General features: G+C 38.6%; 3 protein-coding genes across 3 annotated transcripts; 1 reads left to right on the top strand and 2 right to left on the bottom strand.

Moving 5' to 3' along the window:
• Positions 1 to 251: 251 nt before the first annotated feature.
• Positions 252 to 8,970, bottom strand: ppp1caa (protein phosphatase 1, catalytic subunit, alpha isozyme a). The gene is made up of 8 exons (XM_072368123.1): positions 8,807 to 8,970; positions 8,417 to 8,527; positions 3,717 to 3,848; positions 3,227 to 3,457; positions 3,036 to 3,140; positions 2,721 to 2,944; positions 1,789 to 1,923; positions 252 to 1,176 (listed from the first exon to the last, which is right to left on the bottom strand). The coding sequence occupies exons 2-8, from the start codon at positions 8,469 to 8,471 to the stop codon at positions 1,060 to 1,062; spliced, it is 999 nt and encodes a 332-aa protein (XP_072224224.1). The 5' UTR covers positions 8,472 to 8,527; positions 8,807 to 8,970; the 3' UTR covers positions 252 to 1,059.
• A 2,512-nt stretch (positions 8,971 to 11,482) lies between these two features.
• On the top strand, positions 11,483 to 14,047 carry cldni (claudin i). The gene is made up of 3 exons (XM_072368049.1): positions 11,483 to 11,578; positions 12,854 to 12,986; positions 13,381 to 14,047. Exons 2-3 carry the CDS (start codon positions 12,855 to 12,857, stop codon positions 13,882 to 13,884), a joined length of 636 nt encoding a protein of 211 aa, XP_072224150.1. The 5' UTR covers positions 11,483 to 11,578; position 12,854; the 3' UTR covers positions 13,885 to 14,047.
• Positions 14,048 to 14,638: 591 nt separating this feature from the next.
• coro1a (coronin, actin binding protein, 1A) lies at positions 14,639 to 21,874 on the bottom strand. Its single transcript, XM_072368048.1, has 11 exons — positions 21,769 to 21,874; positions 20,456 to 20,659; positions 19,041 to 19,163; positions 18,836 to 18,965; positions 17,984 to 18,165; positions 17,424 to 17,543; positions 16,510 to 16,614; positions 16,281 to 16,426; positions 15,706 to 15,763; positions 15,414 to 15,626; positions 14,639 to 14,974 (listed from the first exon to the last, which is right to left on the bottom strand). Exons 2-11 carry the CDS (start codon positions 20,651 to 20,653, stop codon positions 14,882 to 14,884), a joined length of 1,368 nt encoding a protein of 455 aa, XP_072224149.1. The 5' UTR covers positions 20,654 to 20,659; positions 21,769 to 21,874; the 3' UTR covers positions 14,639 to 14,881.
• Between the last annotated feature and the right edge of the window lie 506 nt (positions 21,875 to 22,380).

Genomic DNA, 22,380 nt, shown 5'->3' with positions numbered 1-22,380 from the left:
TCTGAACCCAGCGTGTGAGCTCTGCTCCAACAGTCCTAAATTTCCTCCTGACATCGTCTTGGTCTACATCCCACTGAAGCTCGAAATGAGCGCGTGACCCTGGTCAAAATTACACTTCCGAGTTTTTAAAATTCATAAGAAATCTGAACCATCAGCACAAAGAATCACGCTCACATACAACACAAAGGAAGCCGCTGTGTGTGGGTCACAGAAAAACATGACAAACAGCAAACAAAATAATGATGGCATACTCCAAATAAATGGTTACTTTTATTCATCTGTGAGTGAACTAAAAACAAAAGCAAGAGAAAAATTAAAAACAAAAATAAGACCATGACGGTTTTATGTATCTACAAAGAAAAGAAAGAAAAAAAAAAGCAGACTATATCACATCCATGAACGTGATCTCAGATCATTGGTTTTTAAGATGGAGACAAAGTAATTTTATCCGGAATCCATCTAATTAAACGATTCACCTGCACACGTATCGTCCGTGCACCCAGTGTGTGGTATGTGCCGTTACCGCTCGACTGTGCAACTTGATCCCAAAACCCCCCCCTCCACCCCCTCCCGACCCATCACACAGACATACATGGACCTCTGAAACGCAATGTACAAAAGCTTGTGTTTAGCATTAAACAGTGCCTGGCCTTAACATAAACAGACATGGCTCTCCTCCCCTCTCCCCCTTCTCCCTCCTCCCCTGCAGCCAGGCCTGAATTTACATGATGAACGGGCAGAACCCACCTCTATAAAATGACAGGAAAAAAAATAGTAGGAAAAAGTACATACATACATACATACATACAGAATACAGCAAGTCCCTCTGTCTCATTCTCACTTTTGAGTAGATACTCAGACACAAAAAATACACGCAAATATCCAAACAAACAGTTAAAAGTAATTTCAAAGAGAAAAAGCATGACTGAACCCTGGACACTTGTTTACTTTGTTGCCGTTTCGTGACGAGGGAGAAACAAGTTGGGAGGTAGAGGAAAAAAACAAAGACTGTTGGGCCAACACAGGGTGGAAATTCATAGAAAGGGGACTCAGCGGGTGTTATTTCTTGGCCTTAGCAGCCTTGGCTGAATTTCGTGGAGGGGTGACCGGTCTTCCTGATCCCATTCCCCCCCCTCCACCATAAGGATACAATTTCTTATCTGCTGGCTTAAGAATCTGAAAGACAGACACAAAAGTTCTCCATTAGACTGAAAGACATACATAATGGACTCTTCTAGTCAAAAACAGCGATTAAAATATATCTTAATGTTCAATTTGTTCAGCTATAGTCCTGTGAAAAGGCAGTGCAGCTTTCAATTTTAAGCTTTTTGTACATCAAGCGTACCTGATGAAGGTAAAATAGGCCGAAACGTTGCATGAAAGATTCCCCCTTTTGTTTCACTGCTCAATTAATGATCTTCTCATACGCAGATGTGCAGAGCTTTTTATATTTAATACATGAAGCATGACAAATCCTCATCTGATCTTCAACGGGTGTGTAATTACTCAATTTACAAAAAGAAAGCCAAATAAATTGTGTGAAACATTCATTTTAAGGACAAGATGATTTCTCTGTGGGAAAAACCCCAGAACTGAGAGATGGTGCACTTCCTTTTTCACACAACTGTTTATCATTCAGCTTGAACAGAAGTGGTAAAAAACATGTACACCAAATGTCATTATTACCACTACTGACCTTTCTAATGACTCATGCTGTGCAACAAGAGTAAGATTAATGAAGAAAACGCATTCAAAAGGAAGAAAGTACAAAGGTTGCGTTGTACACACCTGGAAGGAGCACATGAGTGTCTCATCCACACTCATCATGGCACCAGCATTGTCAAACTCTCCACAGTAGTTGGGAGCTGAGAACAGAGTGACGAGTTGCCTCTTTGCGAAAAACTCATAACCATCTTCAACCACCTGAGGATAGAAATGACAATGTCAAGGCAACAGAACAGAAGCAAATGATGCTGATCAATTTCATGCAGCTGGTTGTGAAAAGCACTGCCGAGGTTACTTTGACATGCCCTCTACTTTTCTGAGGAATCACTGATTAAAGCATAAATACCAACTCCAATTCTCTGTGGTTTTACCTGCCATTATTAAATGCAGAAGTTAAGGAAAGGCTAAGACTTTGCTGCCTCTCCTGCTTGGAAAACACAGCCAACCAAAGAGGCAGCTGGAGCCACAGTGAACCAGAGTTCAGTGACAGATGAGGCTTTAGTTGACGAGTACTTTTCATTGTAGGCACAGTAAAAGCTTTGCAACAGAGGAAGCCAACAACAGCCACCTGTTGAACAAGCTTATAACACAGGACCAAGCAGAATTCTACATGTCTCCCATCTACCTCGTGCATCCCATTTTATTGAGCGTACTGGCAAAATAAGCAGGAAAATACTGCACATGCACTGTGGCTGTCTGTCACTGCGGTGGGTACAATCAACCAGTAAAGATGTGAGAAACAATATAAAAGTGAGCCAGGTTTGGATGAATGCAAACAGACTGATAAAACCGCTAATGTCACGTATCCTTTGTCTGAAAAGGGCTTGAGTGATCATAGATGCTGCACAGAATACTAGAGCATGATGAACTAAAGTATATTACAGTAAAATCACAGACATGAATTTTGTCCTTTAAAAAGAAGTTTAACTGAGGATAAACAGAGGAGGCAAGGCCTCTGGGCTTTTACTACATGCACAATAACTAGTGAACATTACCTGATGTGCCCTGCATATTAGGTCCATGTCATGTTTGTGCAAAAATTTGGCCACCACATCTGCCCCAAATGTGAAGGAGACACCGCGGTCATTTTCACCCCAGCCCAGCACGTCTTTGTCTGGATCAGCCCACAGCAGGTCACACAACAAACCCTGGTCAGGCACGTCTGTGGGTCGCATTACTCTGCGGATCTGCTCCATCGACTGAAGATCCGGTGAGAGGCCTGCAGCAAGGATATGTAAAGAAAACACATCCATTTCAGTCTGGTTCTCAACATCCGACTTTTTATAAAATCACACATGGTCAACGACTACCTCCGTGACAGCAGAAGATTTTCTCATCTACAATGGCAGCCACAGGTAAACAATTGAAGCAGTCAGTGAAGGTTTTCCACAGCTTAATGTTATACCGTCGCTTACCTACCAACACAGAAGAGGAAAAATGTCAGTTTAGCGAATTAATACAATTATTTTTCACCGTTTACGCACATTTTTTTTGTACTTACACTCATCATAAAAGCCGTAGATTCGATTAATAGATGCGCACTCGTGGTTTCCACGCAGCAGGAAAAAGTTCTCTGGGTATTTGATCTTGTAGGCTAGAAGCAGGCAGATAGTCTCCAGTGACTGCTTTCCTCTGTCTACATAGTCACCCAGGAACAGGTAGTTGCTTTCTGGGGGGAAGCCTCCGTATTCAAAGAGTCGGAGAAGATCATAGTACTGACCATGGACATCACCTGTAGGGGGCAGCAGAGATGTACAATCTGAGCACTTCAATTGCTTTATGCAGTTGCTTTTATATGCAACATTTACAACTATCAGCTGAATAAACCCCAAATTACAGATCAGAAAACAGTCCAGTAAATCATAGAAGATGCAAGTCTTGTTTACCAGAATCTGTCAAATATCCAGCCTCTTGGGACTTTAAAATATTATCTTGATGCTGTTCACGGCATCGAGTGAAACTCACTGACCCCTGAGTTCATTAAAACTCACCACAGATTTTTAAAGGAGCCTCGAGTTCAAGCAGGATTGGCTGGCTCAGGAAGATTTCACGGGACTTGAGGCAAAGGCCACGGATCTCATTCTCAGTTAGTTGAACATTCTTCCCTGGGCGAGACCCCTTGACTGGAAAAAAAAAAAAAAAAACGAGATGGGACACATTTTATATGAGATGCAAAACCATAAAGAGAAACCTACGCTCAGAGCAAGATTCAGAGAAAGATTGACACAAACGATGTTTGAATTTTGAACCAGACCACCAGACGAGGCAGTTAACACCTCCCACCTGCCAAATGTTGTCAAATTCTGTTAGCAGTTCAGTATAACAGCCAATTCAACAGGTACTTCCATCATTTAGAGGTGATATTGTGCTTTACATGTTGGAAATTACAAGCAATCTTTTAGAAAACCTAATCAGTGGAAACTAGCATGAGGATGTCAGCCTCAAAAGTAGGTCTCTCTGTTATGATGGAAATTCAAACTGAAGACTAAAAAGAAAGATATGAAACCCACTTCCCCTTCCAGCCGTTGTTGCTGCAACCCAAATACTGCAAACATACAAGTAAGACTCTCTTAGCGTGCAGGGTTAACAAACAACCAGCTATAACAGCACTTCCACAAACCATCAAAAAACAAAAAATAAATCATAAACTGCATTCACTGTGCAACAATGATGACTCACACACCGTTTCACTTGCTTCACTTTGGTCATGTCAAGAATTCAACAAGTTTGTCAAGTGTCTGCTCATGTTATGCTTTCTGACTTTTCACTCACACTTAATGGAGAGGAAAAAGTATGACTTTAACACAGACCAACTTATCTTCCTGTCAAATAAGTTCTCTTTGTAGCACATGATACCAAATGTATGCTGTTGTGGCTTTAATGAAAAGAGTCAACTTATCTCAGAGAATGAGTGTGCAGTGCAGCATTATGCAAGACTTCTCCTGATGCAGTTTGGAACCAGGTTTGTTTGCATCACTGACAGAATCAATCACGCCCCCACTTGTACATGTGCTGCTTGATGCCAAAGCAGCTCCCAACAGAAACTGTCCAAGCCTACAAATGAGAAAGTCTCATTCCTAAGAAATTAAACTCAGCCTACTGAACAAATCCAACACTCTGTACGCTACGGTGTTGCCCCCCGGCCATCCGACTGTGAACAGTTTGCACGATTTACTGAATCATGGAAAACATCGACTTCTCACACAAACAAAACAATCGTATCCGATGGTTGCTCAGTCGATAGAAAGGTTATGATTAACGATACAATAAACAAGATGTTCCTGTTTAGAAACAGAAACCCAGCACCATCTTCACAACTATGATACAAAGAACTCAAACTTTGTTGCAATCTTTCAGAAACGCATCTACAGCAAGCAGAGAAAAATAAATGCAACCTCACAAATCCTGTTTAAATAGAATAATAAATAGCCATATTAATGACAGCAGCACACCATTCAAATAACTTAAAAATTTCAAGGTACAAAACGCAGTTTTGTTACACTTTGAAATAGCGTTGTGTTGTTTGAACAATTCCCCTCACAGAATCAAAAAAGCATCTACCCATCAATCTAAACAGTATATCTCCGATTATATGGACGACTTCTATCAATAATAACATTTTCTCATGAAATGTTATCATTCCTCCTTTACATGAAGCAGTTAACTCGACGTTGTCGAAGAGATATTTAAACACGATGAGCACAGCCATCTCTGACATTTACAGGATTATTCACTTAAATACAAACAATTTTATAATCAAATAATAACATTAATCAAAGATACTGATAATTATATCACAGATGATAGATCAGGTAAATTACTGCTGGAATATAAAAGGGGAGACAGAAGTAAACATCCCACACACACAGAAGAAAGAAACTAACACTTCTGCATGGTGAATAAAGCTCGTAAGGATGAAAGTAGGAATCACCGAAAGGTTGCAGAATAATGGCACTATTGTGAAGAGACGACAAAAGGCAGTGAAAAGTAGATATAAATACTGCAGTGCTGCTTGTTGCTTTAAACCTGGATTACAGACGGTTAAGCCCTGACAGAGCTTACGCCAAAGTTAGCCTCATAGCCAGTGGGCAACAGTGAGCCTGTCATGAGAGGTCCAGACAAAAGGCTTCCCGTTACCCTGATCAGGAGGCCAAAAACAAAGAGCTGGACTGGCACAACACAAAAGCTGTCGGGGTGTCAGGAGCGCTGGAATCAACAGTTGATGTGGTTCAGCACTCCTGGCTCAATGCTAGGTGTTCTGGTTGGGCTTAGGTGATGTCACGTTCTCCAGACACACCATTAGTTCAGTTCTCTCAGCTATTGATCTACACAAGTAATCCAATTGAAACTGCTCATTATCCAAACACATTTAATTGGTTTGGTCTCAAAACACAGCCAGCAAGCGGGGCAGCCACCTTGCTGTCCACACAGGAGATTGAGATGGCATTGGATCATTTTGCAAGCTTTTAACACAGCACCAGCAGCGGGACATTTTATCTAAAGACTCTTCAACTGTCCTGAACAGAAAAGATTAAGAAGACAGTAAAAATATAAAAAATGATTAGTGACCACTTGAATAAAACCAAGTAATAATAATAAAAAAATAAAAAAATAGGTCAAGTAAGTTACATAACAGGATATAAATACTGCCACTATCAGGCTTGTTTGTCTTCTCCTGTGTTTGGCAGACAACCTTATCACAGCCCATATACAACAATCCAAAACACTACAGCATGTTCCACAGTCAAAGTCAAACTCCCTGGAGGGAACCTGACTGCACGTGCATAGTCGTGTATAATCCCAATCACCTCCACCAGCTCAGCTCAGGCTGATCATGTGGGTTCTATGTATTAGAAGGTAAACAAACTGAAGGCTTGAGTGAAATCCAACAGCATTGGTTTTGGGGATATTCTCTATATCAAATATCTATTCTACTGTTAAAAAATAAAAACAGAAACTCAGAGCTTGCAATCCATCTCACTCACAATTTATATGAATTCACTGCTTAAAAAAAAAAAAATCCACATATTTCAGTAATTATGTTTCACAAATCTTATTTTGTAATTAAAATGTACCTACATGAAGCTTTAAATTGAAGTCGATTGGATTGTCTTCGTTTGAAAGTGGTTTTCACAGGAAATGCAAGAGGCCTGTCAGAGCCTATGTGCATTTACTGTTGAGCCGGAACAGATTTGGCTTTTTCTGGTTCATTTTACGGTATTTACGCTATCTTTTGGTTCAAGTGGTGGTGGTGTTTCTGGACTCTTAACAACATAAAATTTAATTTAATTTGACTGTTGGACAAACAGCTTTAAAAAGTCATTGGGGAAGAAAATGATTTAAAAGTTTTTTTAAATTCAAATTAGGAGTAATTTACATTTTTCTTGATGCTACAGAGCTAAATAATATCAGGGATTTGTATAACCAACATACTTAATGTTGCTCCTGTGAAAAACAAAGCTATTTTTAAACCAACACATCCACAGGGGAAACCGAGTACATGTGAACCAGACATCATTTTTCATGCTCAGTGCAATACTGAGATTAAAACTTTATTTCTAATGCTTATTAGATTAACTGTACGGTTAGGTCTGAGGAGACTTGTGAGTGTTTGTTGTCCTCAAGACTCAATGTACACTATCTCAAAATACAATATCAAGATTTTCAGACCAATTTATGTTCATACATTTCCAAACATTACAAATCCATCTTTATAATCTTTTCCTCTGGAATATTCTGCACAATACAAATTCAGGGTCAATTATCTGACTAAAGAATGTCTTTAGCTTCTTGCAGTGACTTTATTTATAACACTACAAATTAACGCACGATCCGTCTTAAATCACAAGACAAAGATCGGTATTATAATTACTCATGCATCTAAGAACATGTTTTTCTTTTATACCAAAGCACATGACGATTCTTTGCAGTAAAAGTTTGCATTTGCTTCAAAAGCAGAAGTGGAGAGGCTCAACCAGCTCATCATAGACGTGCAAACATTTGCCAATAAAACCATCTTTGTAAGTACGCTTCATTAAGAAGTCACAAACCACCCAATTGTACCAGGAGTTTAAGATTTAAAGGGGTGAACAAACCTGTTACACCTTACACCTTAGTTAATAATAGTAGCAACTGCCTTTAAAAATAATAATAAAATCATTCAGACTATTCAAACCAAGTACTTCCATCTTTAAGATGAGGTTATTTTAACAAGAGGGAACTTCCAATCAAACCAAGCTTGCTCAAAGTTGAAAAGAAACAATCCAAACCCATACAGGTATTCATTAGAAGGCGTGATTTGCCAAAGCAAGTGTTATCTTCTCGTTTCCTCCACTCAATCGATGTGTAACGTCACGTATCACAACTTAATCTGTGGACAACACAACGCTCTCCGATGCCAACCGATACGGAAAACATAACATAAACATAAAACCCATGATTCTGATTACCAAAGGACAAGTGTAAAAAAATCTCTAAAGAGCAGATTTGGTTTTGTAAAAATAATTACGGACAAATCCAACAGCCGAGCCTGTAAGCAGTGCAATCTTGGGTAGGCTACCATATCACACCGCAACCGCCTTTAACTTCAGCTGACCTACCTACCTGGCATATTGTACACATTTCACAAACATCTAGTATTTCATCAACAAACTAGGCGACTTTGGTGCACGCAGGATTTGGTTCTCCTCACCTTCCAAGAGACGTTGAATTATAGAGTCGATGTTTAATTTGTCCGGCTCCGCCATTTTCTTTATTTTCTGACGTTATCGGGAAGTAAAGACCTTGGTTTTTCGTGTTGCACCTTGGAATTAAAGAAAAGACAGAACAAAATAATAATACCAATTGTTACTAATGAAATACGTTATCAATTACACTGTTTAGCAAACGAATGTATCACACTGATATATCGAACAATATGAACAATCAATGAGCTTATCCGAGCTTGAGCTAACGAAGCTAGCTAGGTTGCTAGTAGCCAAGTAGCATACGGTAAGCTACACATTCAAACAAGCAGCGGCACAACTGGACCGCGGCTGGTTAGCCACTAAACGACGTTTTAACGAATGAAATATGCCCAAACCTTGTCTTCGGGTTGTTAACTATATTCCTGATGTATATAATATGAAAATATTTATTCGCTGAGTTTTATCTTGGCCCCTCTACCCCTGGATTGTCCAGGTCGCTCGCCTCTTCCCCCAGGAACTTTAAAATAGGGCCATTTCAGCGAAGTGTCTACGGTAACCCAGGAGGCTGAATCAAACCGAGTTTTCACGCGTTTCTCAAGCGATGATTGGCCTGTTGTAAAATTCACCAGCCCAAATATTGGCATCTGATTGGATAGAGGCTGAGTCTGTCTTCCAATCAAACCCCACCTACGGAAATTTATAACGGCTTCAATGAGAACTGAGTTCAAATCGCGCCACCCAGTATTTATATTTGGAACTGTACTTTAAAACCTAAAAACATCCCTTCCGGTTTAATCTTACCTACGCATAGTAGGAGGACACAGCATACATGCATAAGAATATGATACTATTTTCAAGCAATTTGTCTTTATGTTTATGCACATATCTGAAATACATTACATGTCAGTGAAAGTGGTGAAATTGTAAACCTTTTTTGGTGTTTGTGTACTTTTATTAAGTTCACCCCGGTGAAAAATAAATGGGCGAGATACACAGAATTTTAGCATGCTTAACTGTACTTGCAGTCAGGTTTATCCTTAGTATACGTAAAATGTGATAATAATTTATTAACTTGAAGTTTACTATTTTCAGAACAACTCGTTTTGCGCAAAGAATATTTTAGTTGCAGATAAATCGCAGAGAAGCCGAATTTAAAGAGTTTTGTTTTACTTTGTACATTTATGTTTTAAAGTGGAACAACCTAAAGTATACTTAGTACATGGCGGTGTATGTTCTCATTTACATGCTCGATTAGTAACAGTTTACGTACTTCATGTAAGAAGTATACGCCAATAATATGAAGCCAATATGCCCTTGATATGATTTCCTTGATACTTATTTTCTTAATCGTAAACTCAGTCTTGTTTTTCACATATTTCTATGAAAAAAAGTTCTTCATAGTAACTTACTTACTTTTGGTACTCTGTATGGGTTAAAATGCAGTTATGGAAAGTGCACTTGAAATTACACTGAAGCGTAATTTAAGATATACTGAAACTTCAGGGTATAAAAATGTGTATTAAAAAGTATGCTTTCAGTGCTCAGTTGCACAACAATTTTGAGAATGCAATTTCAAAACACACAAAAATACGTTGAACAAAAATTTGAAATAGATACACTTCAGTAATTGCCAATAATTTCATTTAAAGTAAATTTTCTTTTGATTTTTTCTAATAAAGTGTACTATAGCACAAATAGTTTTAACGTGTGTAAAAAGTGTTATGAAAAATAGTTCAGAGTGTGACATTTGATATGTTTCTCAACAGTATACTTTTTGTTTGGATTGGCAATGTACTGTTGAAAATGTGAGTATAGTACTTTTGAAATACAATTAAGTACACACATATATATAGCATATATTTACACATATAAGGGAGCAGATGACACTAAGCAATAAACATTTGCTCTACTCAGCTGCAACTCTGACAAAGCTTATCTATTTTGCTTTGTATCACTATGTGAAGGCCACATTCCTTTTCATGTCATCATTTTCTTTTCCGTGATCCATGAAACCCAGATTATGGTCTTGCGCAAAACCCCCACTCTGTTTCATCCTCCAGAATTGGTCTCTTTGTATTCGTCATCATAGTTTCGACAAAGGTAGGCGGGAATTGGATGTGTGGGGGTTGAGTTTGGATGTGCAGTTTTGGAGTCATATGTAATATTTGTTTGTACTGGGTTCACAGGTGGAAAAAAAATGACTGTCCAGATGACTCAGTGTATCTTAGGACACACCTGTCGTTGTGTTCAATTATTTTTTTAAGTCTGAGTACAAAATAAATGAATAGATAACTTTAGATCAGACCAAATCATTTGAAATTGGTTGACTTACAAGCAAGGATGTGCGATGAAGAGTGAAACAGACGTATGAGACAGAAAAGATCTGGACAGGGGCAGTAGAGGAGACTATCAGATAAGTAGATTGACTCTTACCGTTCAAAAACAACTCTTGTTACACAGAACATTACACATGTCCATGAGACCTGAGCTGATAAATTGCTTTTAATGTCAGAAATATACAATCGTATATTACTCTTCATAATGTCAAGGCTTTTGTTTCTTCTTTGTGTCTTGATCACACTGCTGACAGTTAAACCGCGACCAAAGTCTGATGACACTTGAGACGGTTGTCGTTTTCTTTAGTTTGGTTTCATGTCTGAAAACCACTGGTGCAGCACATCTAAAATTCATTCTCCTCTTAAGTAACTTGAAATGTTTTATAAAAATCCAAAGATTTCTGGGCCAGGCAAGGCCCTGAATGTTTCAAGATCCAGGATATAATCAAACCAATTCATTCAGTATAATCACTTTGATAACATGAATCAAGTTATGTTGAGAAATCCCAATTCCCAGAAACTGTGTTTTTTTTCTACTGAGACACACCAACCTAGAGCTTCTCAGCTCAGTAAGTTTAGGTGTTAAAAGAGAGAGAAACATGCTTATAGGGCATGTTCATACCGGTTTTGTGGTCCTTACTCCCAACTATATTGCTCAGTTTAAGCAGCAGCTCCACCTACTTCTTACATTCCTCTACAAATACCCCATCCTATCACATACTGTCTTCACAATATTTGTGCATCAGAAAACAACATCTCGAACAACGCTCAGGCCAGAAAAAAGCAAGAACCTCAACATCTATCTTTATTCATCAATTTGAAAAATAGAAGGTAGGCAACAATTCTTTTAAAATCTGTTTTTCTATCATGTTCAACCTTAACTCTGAAAGAAACAGCTGTCACAACAAAAAAAGGCTCTTTTTGTTCTTTTGTCTGTTTACTATTTTGTAAGGTTCTTATAAGACTTAACATATATCAACTTATTTGAATAATTGTTTGTCTAAGGATAATAAAAACAGAAATTATGTAACTTTAAGGACAAAATAAACTTTCAAGCACAGGAATAATTGCGTGTAATGTCAAATCCACTGACTCACATCAGATTAGTTTGCAGTGTGTAATTGGAATAAAAATTTCTGTCTGCTGTGGGTCAAGTTTGCTTTACACGGGATATCATCTTCCTGGTCTGAATCCAGCGAAATATACACTAGTGTTCCAACCTTCACTGGATTGCCGCTCTGCTTTGTTATTTGACTTGAGGCGTGAAGACAGAGTTTAATAATTATCATCACAGACTGTCCAACTTAAATCATGTATACTTATACTACATTTATTTGAATTAGAATTGCAATAGAATAATAAAAAAAAAATACAACTTGACCTGATTTGTTTGATTTGAAAGTCTCTCACTTGTGAGCAAAATAACGTGAACCACTTTTTGGTCAAATAGGTAATTTCCTTCCTCTGTTAACCACATTAATTTTAACATTGCTTCCTGTAACTTTAATTTTGTTTTCTGCATAAATATTAATAATAAACTCCCCGAAAATCAAGTAGTAAAGCAAGTATTTTGAAGTTAGAGAGCGTAAGGGAGGGGTTCAGTCAGTCTTGGGTGGAGATCCTGGAGGCCTGGGCCTGTCTGGACATGAGTTAAAAAATAAGATGTGGCCCCAAGCCACAGTTTCTGTGGAGACCTGTATGCAGGAGCCATGTTTGTATCTGTGTGATTACCAAAGAAAGAAAAAGGGAGGGAAAAGCTCACAGATTAAGAGTAATACAAAGTTAAAAAAAAAATCAACAGCTTTTAAATTCTGGATCAGAGGAAGAGCTTCAACAACTTTTCCTCACTATCTTACCCAACAATTACTTATGTAGAAACATCTAAAACATAATTCCAAGACACTAAAACAAACTTTTCATCATCTGAGTTGAAAGATGGGGAAAATCTTCGGAAGGAAGATGAGCTGAGAATGAAAATGTCAGTGTCAAAGTGTGAATATGATGTAACCAAAGCCAGGAAAAAAAACAAAGTGTAAAGTAGCAACAACTGCTTCAATCATCTCCTTCATGCTTTTGTCCCATTTTCTCCCAACTTGTTTTTTCCAGAATGGGATCTTCTGCAGTTCAGATTGGATGTGTGTTCCTTGGAGTCCTTGGGCTGATCGGTGTAATTGTGTGCTGCGCTGTTCCTCGATGGAAGGTGTCATCCTTCATAGGGTCCAACATTGTGACTGCACAGGTAATGAAAAAAAATCAATGCAGGAATCTACACTACACATTTGAGTCAAATGATCCCATAAGAATAACTTCTCTGGATTTAATACCATGAAAAAACACAAATTAACAACAAAATGCACAATAATTTATCACTGTGCATGCAGTAACGTATTGTTTGGGATACTATTGGGCAGATTGTGTTAACATGTTTTCAAAAGTTTAATACATGGATTTTTTTTGTGATTTAAGTCTTGCAAAGTAACTAAAACTGTCAGAAAAGTATCATGCTGTAAAATGTACTTGCAAAAGGAAGCATTAAAAAGAAGGACTTTAGTATACGTAGTATAAGTTGGAGCATCCTCCACCAGACATGAATTATATATGAAATTACCCACACTGTTATTTTTCATGTGTAGACCAGTCAAGAGGGCCTGTGGATGGAGTGTGTGGTGCAGAGCACCGGGCAGCAACAGTGCAAGAACTACGACTCCTTGCTGGTGTTGCCCGCTTACCTGCAGGCTGCCCGAGCATTGACCATCATTAGCTGCATGCTCAGCTGCCTCAGCCTCCTCGTCCTGTTCTGCGGTGCCGACTTTACCACCTGTGTGCAGAATGAAGACGCCAAGCCCAAGATCAGCCTGGTGGCTGGGGTGGGCCTGATGCTGGCCGGCCTCCTGGCAATCATCCCTGTCAGCTGGTCTGCACATAATGTTGTGAAAGATTTCAACAACCCCCAAATAATTTCTTCCCAAAAAAGGGAGCTGGGCGCATGCATCTATATTGGCTGGGCAGCCGGTGTTCTGTTGCTTTTGGGTGGAGGTCTGCTCTGTTGCTTCAGCAGGCCAAAATCAGGCAGTTCAGGAGGAACCGCCAAGTACTACAGTAACAGCGCTTCGGCCCCAAGCAAAAATTATGTGTAGTAGCTTTCTGAAAGGGACTGGTGTTTGAGAGACAGGGACAGGGGTTTGTTTGGTGAAAGACTTGGAAGCAATAATGTAGCCAGGTACTGGTTTGAAAATAACATAATTGTGTAAATATTTAATGCTTATGGTAACAGACTTCTAATTTCTCTGTCTTTCTATATTCATATATATTCTATATGATATATATACATTCATATTCATCTGGTGATATTTCAAATGTGGTTTTTGGGTGATATGATATGAAAACAAAGGCTGTAAATTATAGTTTTATTTGGGTTACTTTGAGAGCAACAGAGATCAATTCTAGCTAGAAAAACGGTCAGATTCTCCTCCAAAATGAGTGTAAAACAACATTCAAGATTATAAAGTTGTAAAAATAGTATTCGTAAGTAAAAAACTTACCAGCCATAGTACGGTAACTTCCAAACTCAGTGTTTAGAGATGAAAAATCACGAGTGACTCCTATTTTACATATATTTAGCATGATTAATGTCTTATTTGTTTAATCTTGTGGGCAGAAAAAGCTAAAAAATCATCTTAAACCAAATGCACCTCCATAGGCTTCAGGGAGTATTTGTGTGCAAATGTTTTTTTCATATGATACTTTCTTAATCAATTAAACTGTATTTCACATAAATGTATAAAACATTTGTTGTTACTTGTTTTGTATCATTAAAAATGAAATTATTCAAATTTGTCAAACTCCAAATGTGTATTTCATGTGTTTTGTAAAAAAAGAAAGTCAGAAAAGTACTTTGAAAATACAGAAGACTTTATTTCAAACAAAAAGCATATATTAAAACAAATGAATGTTTTTAATTGGTCAGACAGACCAGATACACAAAATTCAAGCTTCAAGCTAGAAAAAAAGTTTCATTACATCTGCTGTCTTAATTTCTCCCTTTTTCTCACTACAGCCAAAGTTAACAGCAGTTTTTTGGCCATTGACCTCTGCTCTTAGTCTATTTTCTTCTTTCCGACAAACTTCTATCTTTTAATGCTTGCTCTCCAGCTCACTCACACGCTTGGTCAGCTCTTCAATTGCTGCTTTGAGGTCCTTCACTTCCTTCTTCAGGGACTGAACCTCCTGAGAGAAAGAGAGTCAGGATGTGATGGGGTGTTATTCAGTTCTGCGGCACTGGTTGTCATTAGTTTATGGCCTAGATGCAGCTATAACACAAATTTCAAGCCCATAATTTGATTGCTTGGAGTATTACCCTGAGCAAAAACATAAAATTAAAGTAAAGTATGAATAAATAACAGCAAAAACATCATCAGAGTGAACTATGAAATACTTTTCTACCTTTATAGAGGCTCTTTGTTCCATTAAATGAACCGTATTGATGTCTTACTTTAAGTTGACCTTTGCTTGCAAAACATTGTTAAGAAAATTAAAGCTGTGGAGTTAAAATACTAATATTTCTATTTGAAATGTTAAAAAGATGAAGCAGCTATAAATGTAAATGGGCAAATAAAGTTGTTGATGATCAAATATCAAACAGCTGTTTGATTTCTGAAATCCTCACCCCGCTGTCCTGTTGAGTACCGCCAGAAGCAGATGTAGTCTTCAGGAGACTCTTGTGAACTTTGAACTCCTTGGATTTGGTGGTTGCTACAAACCCATCCTTTAGGGATATCATGTTTGGTGGAGCCTCTTTTCCTTCAAACCACTCATCAGCCTCAACTGAGGGCTCGGGACCGATGGTGTCCGGGTATAGATCTTCCTGGAACAGATCCGACTGCACAGACAGAGATGGAAAGAGTCAGTTCAAGAAATCTTAGCCAAGCTACTCATAAAGATACACTTTACAATCTTACCTTGCGTGGCACTGTCATGACTATAGGTTCACATTTTCTCTCATGTAGTTTGTAGAACCTGAAGGAAGAAATATTGGGTTTTATTTTGTGTTTTTTGTGTTGGCTTAGATTGAAAGGGGTAGATTTGGCCCCTGATATATCAAACAGAATTAACATGAACGGTATACAGCTGGGCTGGCAGTTCTAATGGCACAACAGTGCTTTAGGGAAAATGCTTCATGCTAACATGCCAGCAGTTAGTCATACAGAGACGTATTTCCCACTTTGCATGACAATTCGCTTACTGTACTAAACACAGTACAACTTAGACTGATGGGAGTGATAGGTGAAAAAAATGACCAAACCCATTATGAGTGCGGCATTAATGTGGGACATATTTCATCTAATACTACAAATGCAAGGATTACTACAAACAGATGGGTGCATCATCCAGAAAATATGACAAAACTTTCGTGGGGATTGCAGTTTCTGTCTGGACCAAAGCAATCACTTGACCCACAGACATATCTAGGTCAGCTTCTACAGCTAAAAATACTTCAATCATTTTGGTGTCAAGAATATGCAGATGTTGCTACCTGGCAATTTCACATTTGTTGATCTCCAGGCCCCTCTTGGGCATGTATCCCATTCCCTTCTGACTCTCCTTGCTGCTGTACATGGATAGGTAGTGAACATATGGCGCTTCATCAGTCACTTCAAAGTAACGGATACTGCTGTCTCCCTGTGATGAGCACATGATAGACAATGAGCCGCTTGTGTCTGTGTGGGCGAGAATGATACCTTATTGCAACATCTCAATCAAACCTTGCCACAGAGGTAGACGATGCCAGTGTCTGGGTCAAAAAACGGCAGGAGGGCCCCGCTGCTGGTGTCAAGCTCCTGCAGGGTCAGTGGCTCTGCAAAGTTTTTCTGTTAAGAGAATAATGCACAAAAAAAGTAAATGCACACATTTACTTACACTCAAAGGAATATTGGTGTAAAACAACAAAGCCTGCTGCACCAGACTGTATGTAAGCCAAGGATTTATTCACTCGAGACTGGTGTGTGTGCTGCAGAGCATCCACCCTTGGTGCTATAATCTGTCTGTTGGGAAACAGTGATGTTGTAAATATTTGAAGTTACTCCCAAGGTACAAATTGTCCAACTGTCAGTAATGTAATATCTCATTTTAAAGTCACCTGAACTCTAAATATATTTTCTTCTTATTGTTTCGTCAATACAAAAATTGAGAGATGAATATGTGAATTAGCCTGCTCCCTGTATGTCACATTATTATGAAGCCTAACACAAAATACCAGGAGAGTATTTGAGTGTATTGTGACTTCAGACATCCAAATATATGCTCTGAAGCAGAGAAAAAAGTTAGCTTTCCATGATATGTCTCCTTTAATCTACCGAAGAAGGTTAGTCATGGCAGGAAAGATCATGTTCAACAGTTAAACTCTCAGCTAAAAGATTTTTTAATGTCAACAGTAAAGTCAGCATATTTTAATGCAGGATGGAAGTTTTTCATTTTATAAAATGTGTTCTGCAAAAAAAAGAGATTTTTCGAGGGGAATAGATTACGAGGTCGTACACAAACACTTTTCTAGCAAAAGCAGAAGAAAGCCAATATCCAAATATTTCAGATCAGTACCAGGGTCATAAATCTTGGTAAAGTTGTGTTGAATATGTTTTTTAGTTTGAAACAACACAGACTGAGAGCAGGTAGCACTCACCGGATCCCACAGCGCCACCTGCCTCTCACTCATGCGACTGAAGCCAGTACTCAGGATCTTCCCATCGGACACGAAGACGGCCCTGATAGGCCTGGAGCCTTCATGAGGCTTCTCCCTCTCCTGTTGGTGTGATGTGGTGGAGAAGAAGACAGAAGGAAGCTTTGGTTTAAATGTTCGGACGACTATGACCATCAGTGTGGATGTAAAATGATGTGCAAGAAAACACAAAGTGAGAAGAAATTATACATTTCTGATTGTAAAATAATCCACTGAGAGCTGTGATATCGTTAGTTTGATGCTCAATAAATTTCTTAAGTAATTTTTTATGTAGAAATGTCTTAATGACCAGACAAAAACACAGAATACGCAGATGGGACATTGCGGATGTGATCATCATTGTTTTTCTGATTAAATTTCACAAATAATTGATCGACCTGTGTGAAATATCACTCCAGACCTTTAGGGAGAACTAAACTCTGACATCCAGGATTCTGAAAATAATAAGTAGCAGTGGAGATAAATATCATTACTGGGAAGTTTGGTCAGATGAGGAAACGTACAATGAGGACGGTGCCCTTGCGTGGGTCCAGCACCCGCATGGTCTTGTCTTTGCAAGAGGTAAGAATCTTGGAGCCGTCCCTGTTCCAGCAGGCGCTGTAGATGAGGTCAGTATGTACGCTGTCGATCCTCACGACTGCATCGCCCCGTGCCACGTTCCACAAGATCACAACATTATCGCAGCCTGTGCATCAGAAACAGTGAACACGGTTTGATTTAGGTCTTTTCACGTCTTTATTTCTTTGCAGAGCTACAGTGTAATTTATTTGGGAAGCTGCAAGGTTTACATTTCAACTGTCTTTGTTATAAACACAACAGAAAAGATAGTTGCTGTGGCAACAGTGAAAAAGGAACAAAGCACCATGTACAAAGAGCAGAACTTCAAAAAAAGATCGAGAGGAAAAGTCTTGAACACTTTGCATGATGGACGAGTTAGTTCTGCATTGAAAAAAGCTGCTAAGTGGAAGCACTGAAAGACGAAACTAACATAATGTGTTTCTGAGAGCACTTATGTGTGGTTTAAATGAAAGATTCAAATTCATTTGCTTGTACATATAATCTCAGATGTTTTCTGTCAGTATGGACAACTTCAACATGTTATTGAGAACTTAAAATATACTGCCTCGAAAAAACTTTAAGCCGAAGTGGCATTTTACTTCATATCAGGTGTCAGAGTAATGATGGAGGGCGGAGGCTGTGAGAACTTCCTGTTCAACAGAGGTGTGCCATATTTGACAAAACACGTGTGAAATGAATTACATTCACCACAGTCTGGTTCCTGTCTTTACATGTCAAATCATGTAAACTCAGAGACATTAAAGTCAACACTGTTGAGGGTTAAATGAAAGTATTACCTGCACTCATCAGCACATTATGGGCAGTGGGGTGCCAGCTAAGAATGCCAACACGTTTAGAGTGGCCTTCCAACTTCACAACAGGCTCTGTAAGCGATGTGGTTAGCCCGCCTTCTGGGATCTCCCAAATCTATTTAGCAGAGAATATATTTAGTCTACACATGATATGTCATGTTATATTTAAGCACATATTTTATTGTCTTACCATGACACTGCAGTCCTCAGAGCCACTGGCAATGATGTTGTCGTTGTGAGGACAGAACTCAATGTCCAGGACCGGCCCCGTGTGGCCACATACGGTGGGATAGGACATGTCAATACGCCCGGTCTGCAGAGAGAAACAGTAAGAAGGATGTAGATGTCAACTCTATAAAAAAAAGGAGTCTTTTCATTCCATTTAGAATTGAGGCTGCCACAAAAAGTAGATATAAAGTGCAACACAACACACATAACTTAGGTAGCAGGAGAAATTTACTGCCAGCTGACACAAATTCCACAGCTTTCCCTTCAGTTACACCTAACGCCTGGTAACTGAGTTAGAGAGGAGATCAGGGCCCGAAGGACAAAACCCCACTTGTTTTTCAGTGTCTCTGTCTGGACAAACGACACATATTACTAGACTAAATTAGCTAAATTAACATTTGTCTACCATAATATATCAATAACATATGGCTCCAGTTTGATAATGAATGCCTTTAAAACAGGATGAGTCGAATAGAGCTGCAATGAATGTATCTCGCAACAGTTTCCTTCATTTTGTGAAAGCACATTTCTCTGCAATATTATGCCTGCTGGTCACTTCACTTATTTTTTGTCTTTTGAGAATTATGAAGTACATAAGTGGTAAGTCCATAAATAGTGCTGTTTATGACTGTTAATAGCATATGGTATAACAATATCATGGAAAATTAGTAGGTATACTCTATCTCAAAATGATTACGCTTTCATGAAGAGAGCAGGGAGTTCTCATGATACATTTAATTACATTAATAATTCAGATAAGTAGTAGAGCACCAAAAAAGGGGATTTGAATTAATTGTAATTATAGATTTGCATATTAAAAGACATTGAGTTTTTTTACAACTTCCTGGAACATAGTCTCTGCTGTCTCAAATATGTTCCATTTCACAATAAAATTTACAGCAGCAAGGTGAAAATACCAAGACGTTTTAATATATGCACAGGCCAGTAATCCAGAGAGACACCACACTATGTACACAGACTTTGACAAATTCTGATGATCCTCTATAAAGCCACAAGACTTGCAATTTTCTACTTTTTCAGAGACACAAAATGTAATAAATGAGTTGCAATGCACCTAACGCACTCGATAAGTGACGTGGAGGCCACATCCTGTGCTTCTGCACTGAGCTGACAACAAACTCCTAATATGGTGAAAACTCAATAGCAGAGCAAGTGACGTGTGAACAGATTCAAAGATGGCAACAAACTTCCTTATTCACTTGAAAGTGTGAAGGTTACTGCAGTCATCAAATTCTAAGGTTTAACGGTGGTGTGAAAAAAAACCATTTGCATCCGACGTGGTCGGCACATTAAAAAACCCCAAGAAGCAGTCAATATGGCAGTTAATTATCTAATTAAGTGTCCTCTGTGACCCACCTTGCTCAGGGGCAGCACAATGAAGGATCCTCCACCACTGGCATCCACAATCATGGCCACAAATTTAGGATTAACAGTGCAGAAGTTGCTGTCCCAGGTCATCTGGGAGATTCGAATGTCATCGTAGCATTGATCAGCCTTCAAACCCTGGCCAAAGACATGACGGAACTTACTGGTCCTCACAACCTTCCTGGACATGGTGAACTGAGAAAAAGCAAGGGTTACTATGAATGAAAGACAAGAATTTATATTTATGTGTGCGACAAGTCTAAGGTCTGAAAAACAGATGTTTTTCAAATATCATCTGGGGAATGCATGCAGCTGTGTAGTTTTGTGTCTTTATGGGTTTTGATTTCATGTGGAAATAAACTGAAACACACAAAGCTGACGACACCGTAGAAGGACACAGGAAAACTAGAAAAAGGGGAAGCAAAAACTTTCACAACTGCTTCCTCTCGTCTGTCTGTGACTGATGCCTCTTCTCTCTAATTTGTCTTGCAGAAATAATTCAACTGACAAACATAGAAGACAACAATATTACACAAAAACACGCTTTTACAATCAGTTTGAGCTCAATATGCAAGTAACCAAAAAAGGGTAAAGAAGGAGCCAAAGTGGCAGTTACACCGCATCCTTCAGCAACAAAACCACAAACCTCTCTCTCTTTCACTAAATTGTCACGGACTCCTGCTTTCATTGATTTTTCTACAGGTACACTCACATCAAAATATCTTAAAATTAAGCTGAAATATAGTGTTTAGTGAATGCATCTTTCAATAAAGCAGTCTTAATGCCTTTTTGCATTTGTGCCAAACTGAAGATAATTCAGACTTTCAACCAGAATCAACTGAAAAATAAAAAACTCTTGTGTCATTATGCAATAGTTCAGCGAATAAAAACACTTAATATGTTTTGTTTTACCTCCATTCGTAGATTTTACTTCCTGAAATCTGCAGCCGCGCCTTAGCCCAGACACAGAATCATACAACTGCTTTGCTGCATGTGCATCACAAGATCTCTGAGGCTGCCCTACACCTAATTTAATAACCCTTTGTAGAGCGAGCTGTAATTTTATCAGGAGCCTAAATGCATGTCGAAAATCTGTTTCTACCACTATGCTGTGATGGAAAACACTGCAAAGTTCAAACTAGGTAACAATTCATTTCTGTGAAACAAAAGAAACTACAACCATGTGGAGTATCAGGAAGAAAGGTTTCTGATTTAAATCAATTACTTTGTCATGTTAACCTGCTATTTATCAAGATGTTTGACAGGTGTCCATGTGTATGGAATGATAGCTGCTGCCGGCTTACCTGGGAGTCGTGTGGGGGCGATTGAGTTGAAGAAGTTTCAGCAGTGCACCAAACACCCTGACACCAGAGTGAGGACTCAGAGGAGACAGTAGGTTAAAGTACATCACAAAATAACATAAAGGAAGTGAGAATTTCAAATGAAGGTGGAAGTGGGAGGTGTCTCGTTGCATTTTTGGGCTGGCAAACTGTGAGGGCAACATGAAGGGAAAAACTGTGCAAGCTTGATGAGATCTTTTGTAAGATTATAATAGTACTGCCTTTCATTGTGTGGAATCAAGACGACATTTAAGTGACAAATTGCGGCAGATTTAAACTCTTGTTTAGAATCCCCTCATCTCTGATTTGTATGGTGATTAAAGAAATGGTTTGAAATAGCATTACTTGGTCACAAAAACATATAATTACTGTGCTGCATTGATTCAAATGCACAGCAAGGAGCAGCTTGACATGAAATCTTTAGATTATTTAGATTTTTACTGATTATTATTGTTTATTTATGCAGTAACTAATTACATGTAGGAGGTTTTTACGTGAGGAAATTAAAATGTTTTCAGGAGTTGTCTTAACCTTTTTAACTTTGCTGAACTTTGTCAAACTAAGCCAAATAAACCG

The sequence above is a fragment of the Leuresthes tenuis genome, unplaced genomic scaffold (assembly GCF_036924035.1).
Source record: "Leuresthes tenuis unplaced genomic scaffold, fLeuTen1.0.hap1 SCAF_17, whole genome shotgun sequence".
Taxonomy (NCBI): domain Eukaryota; kingdom Metazoa; phylum Chordata; class Actinopteri; order Atheriniformes; family Atherinopsidae; genus Leuresthes; species Leuresthes tenuis.
This window is presented reverse-complemented; position numbering and strand designations above follow the sequence as displayed.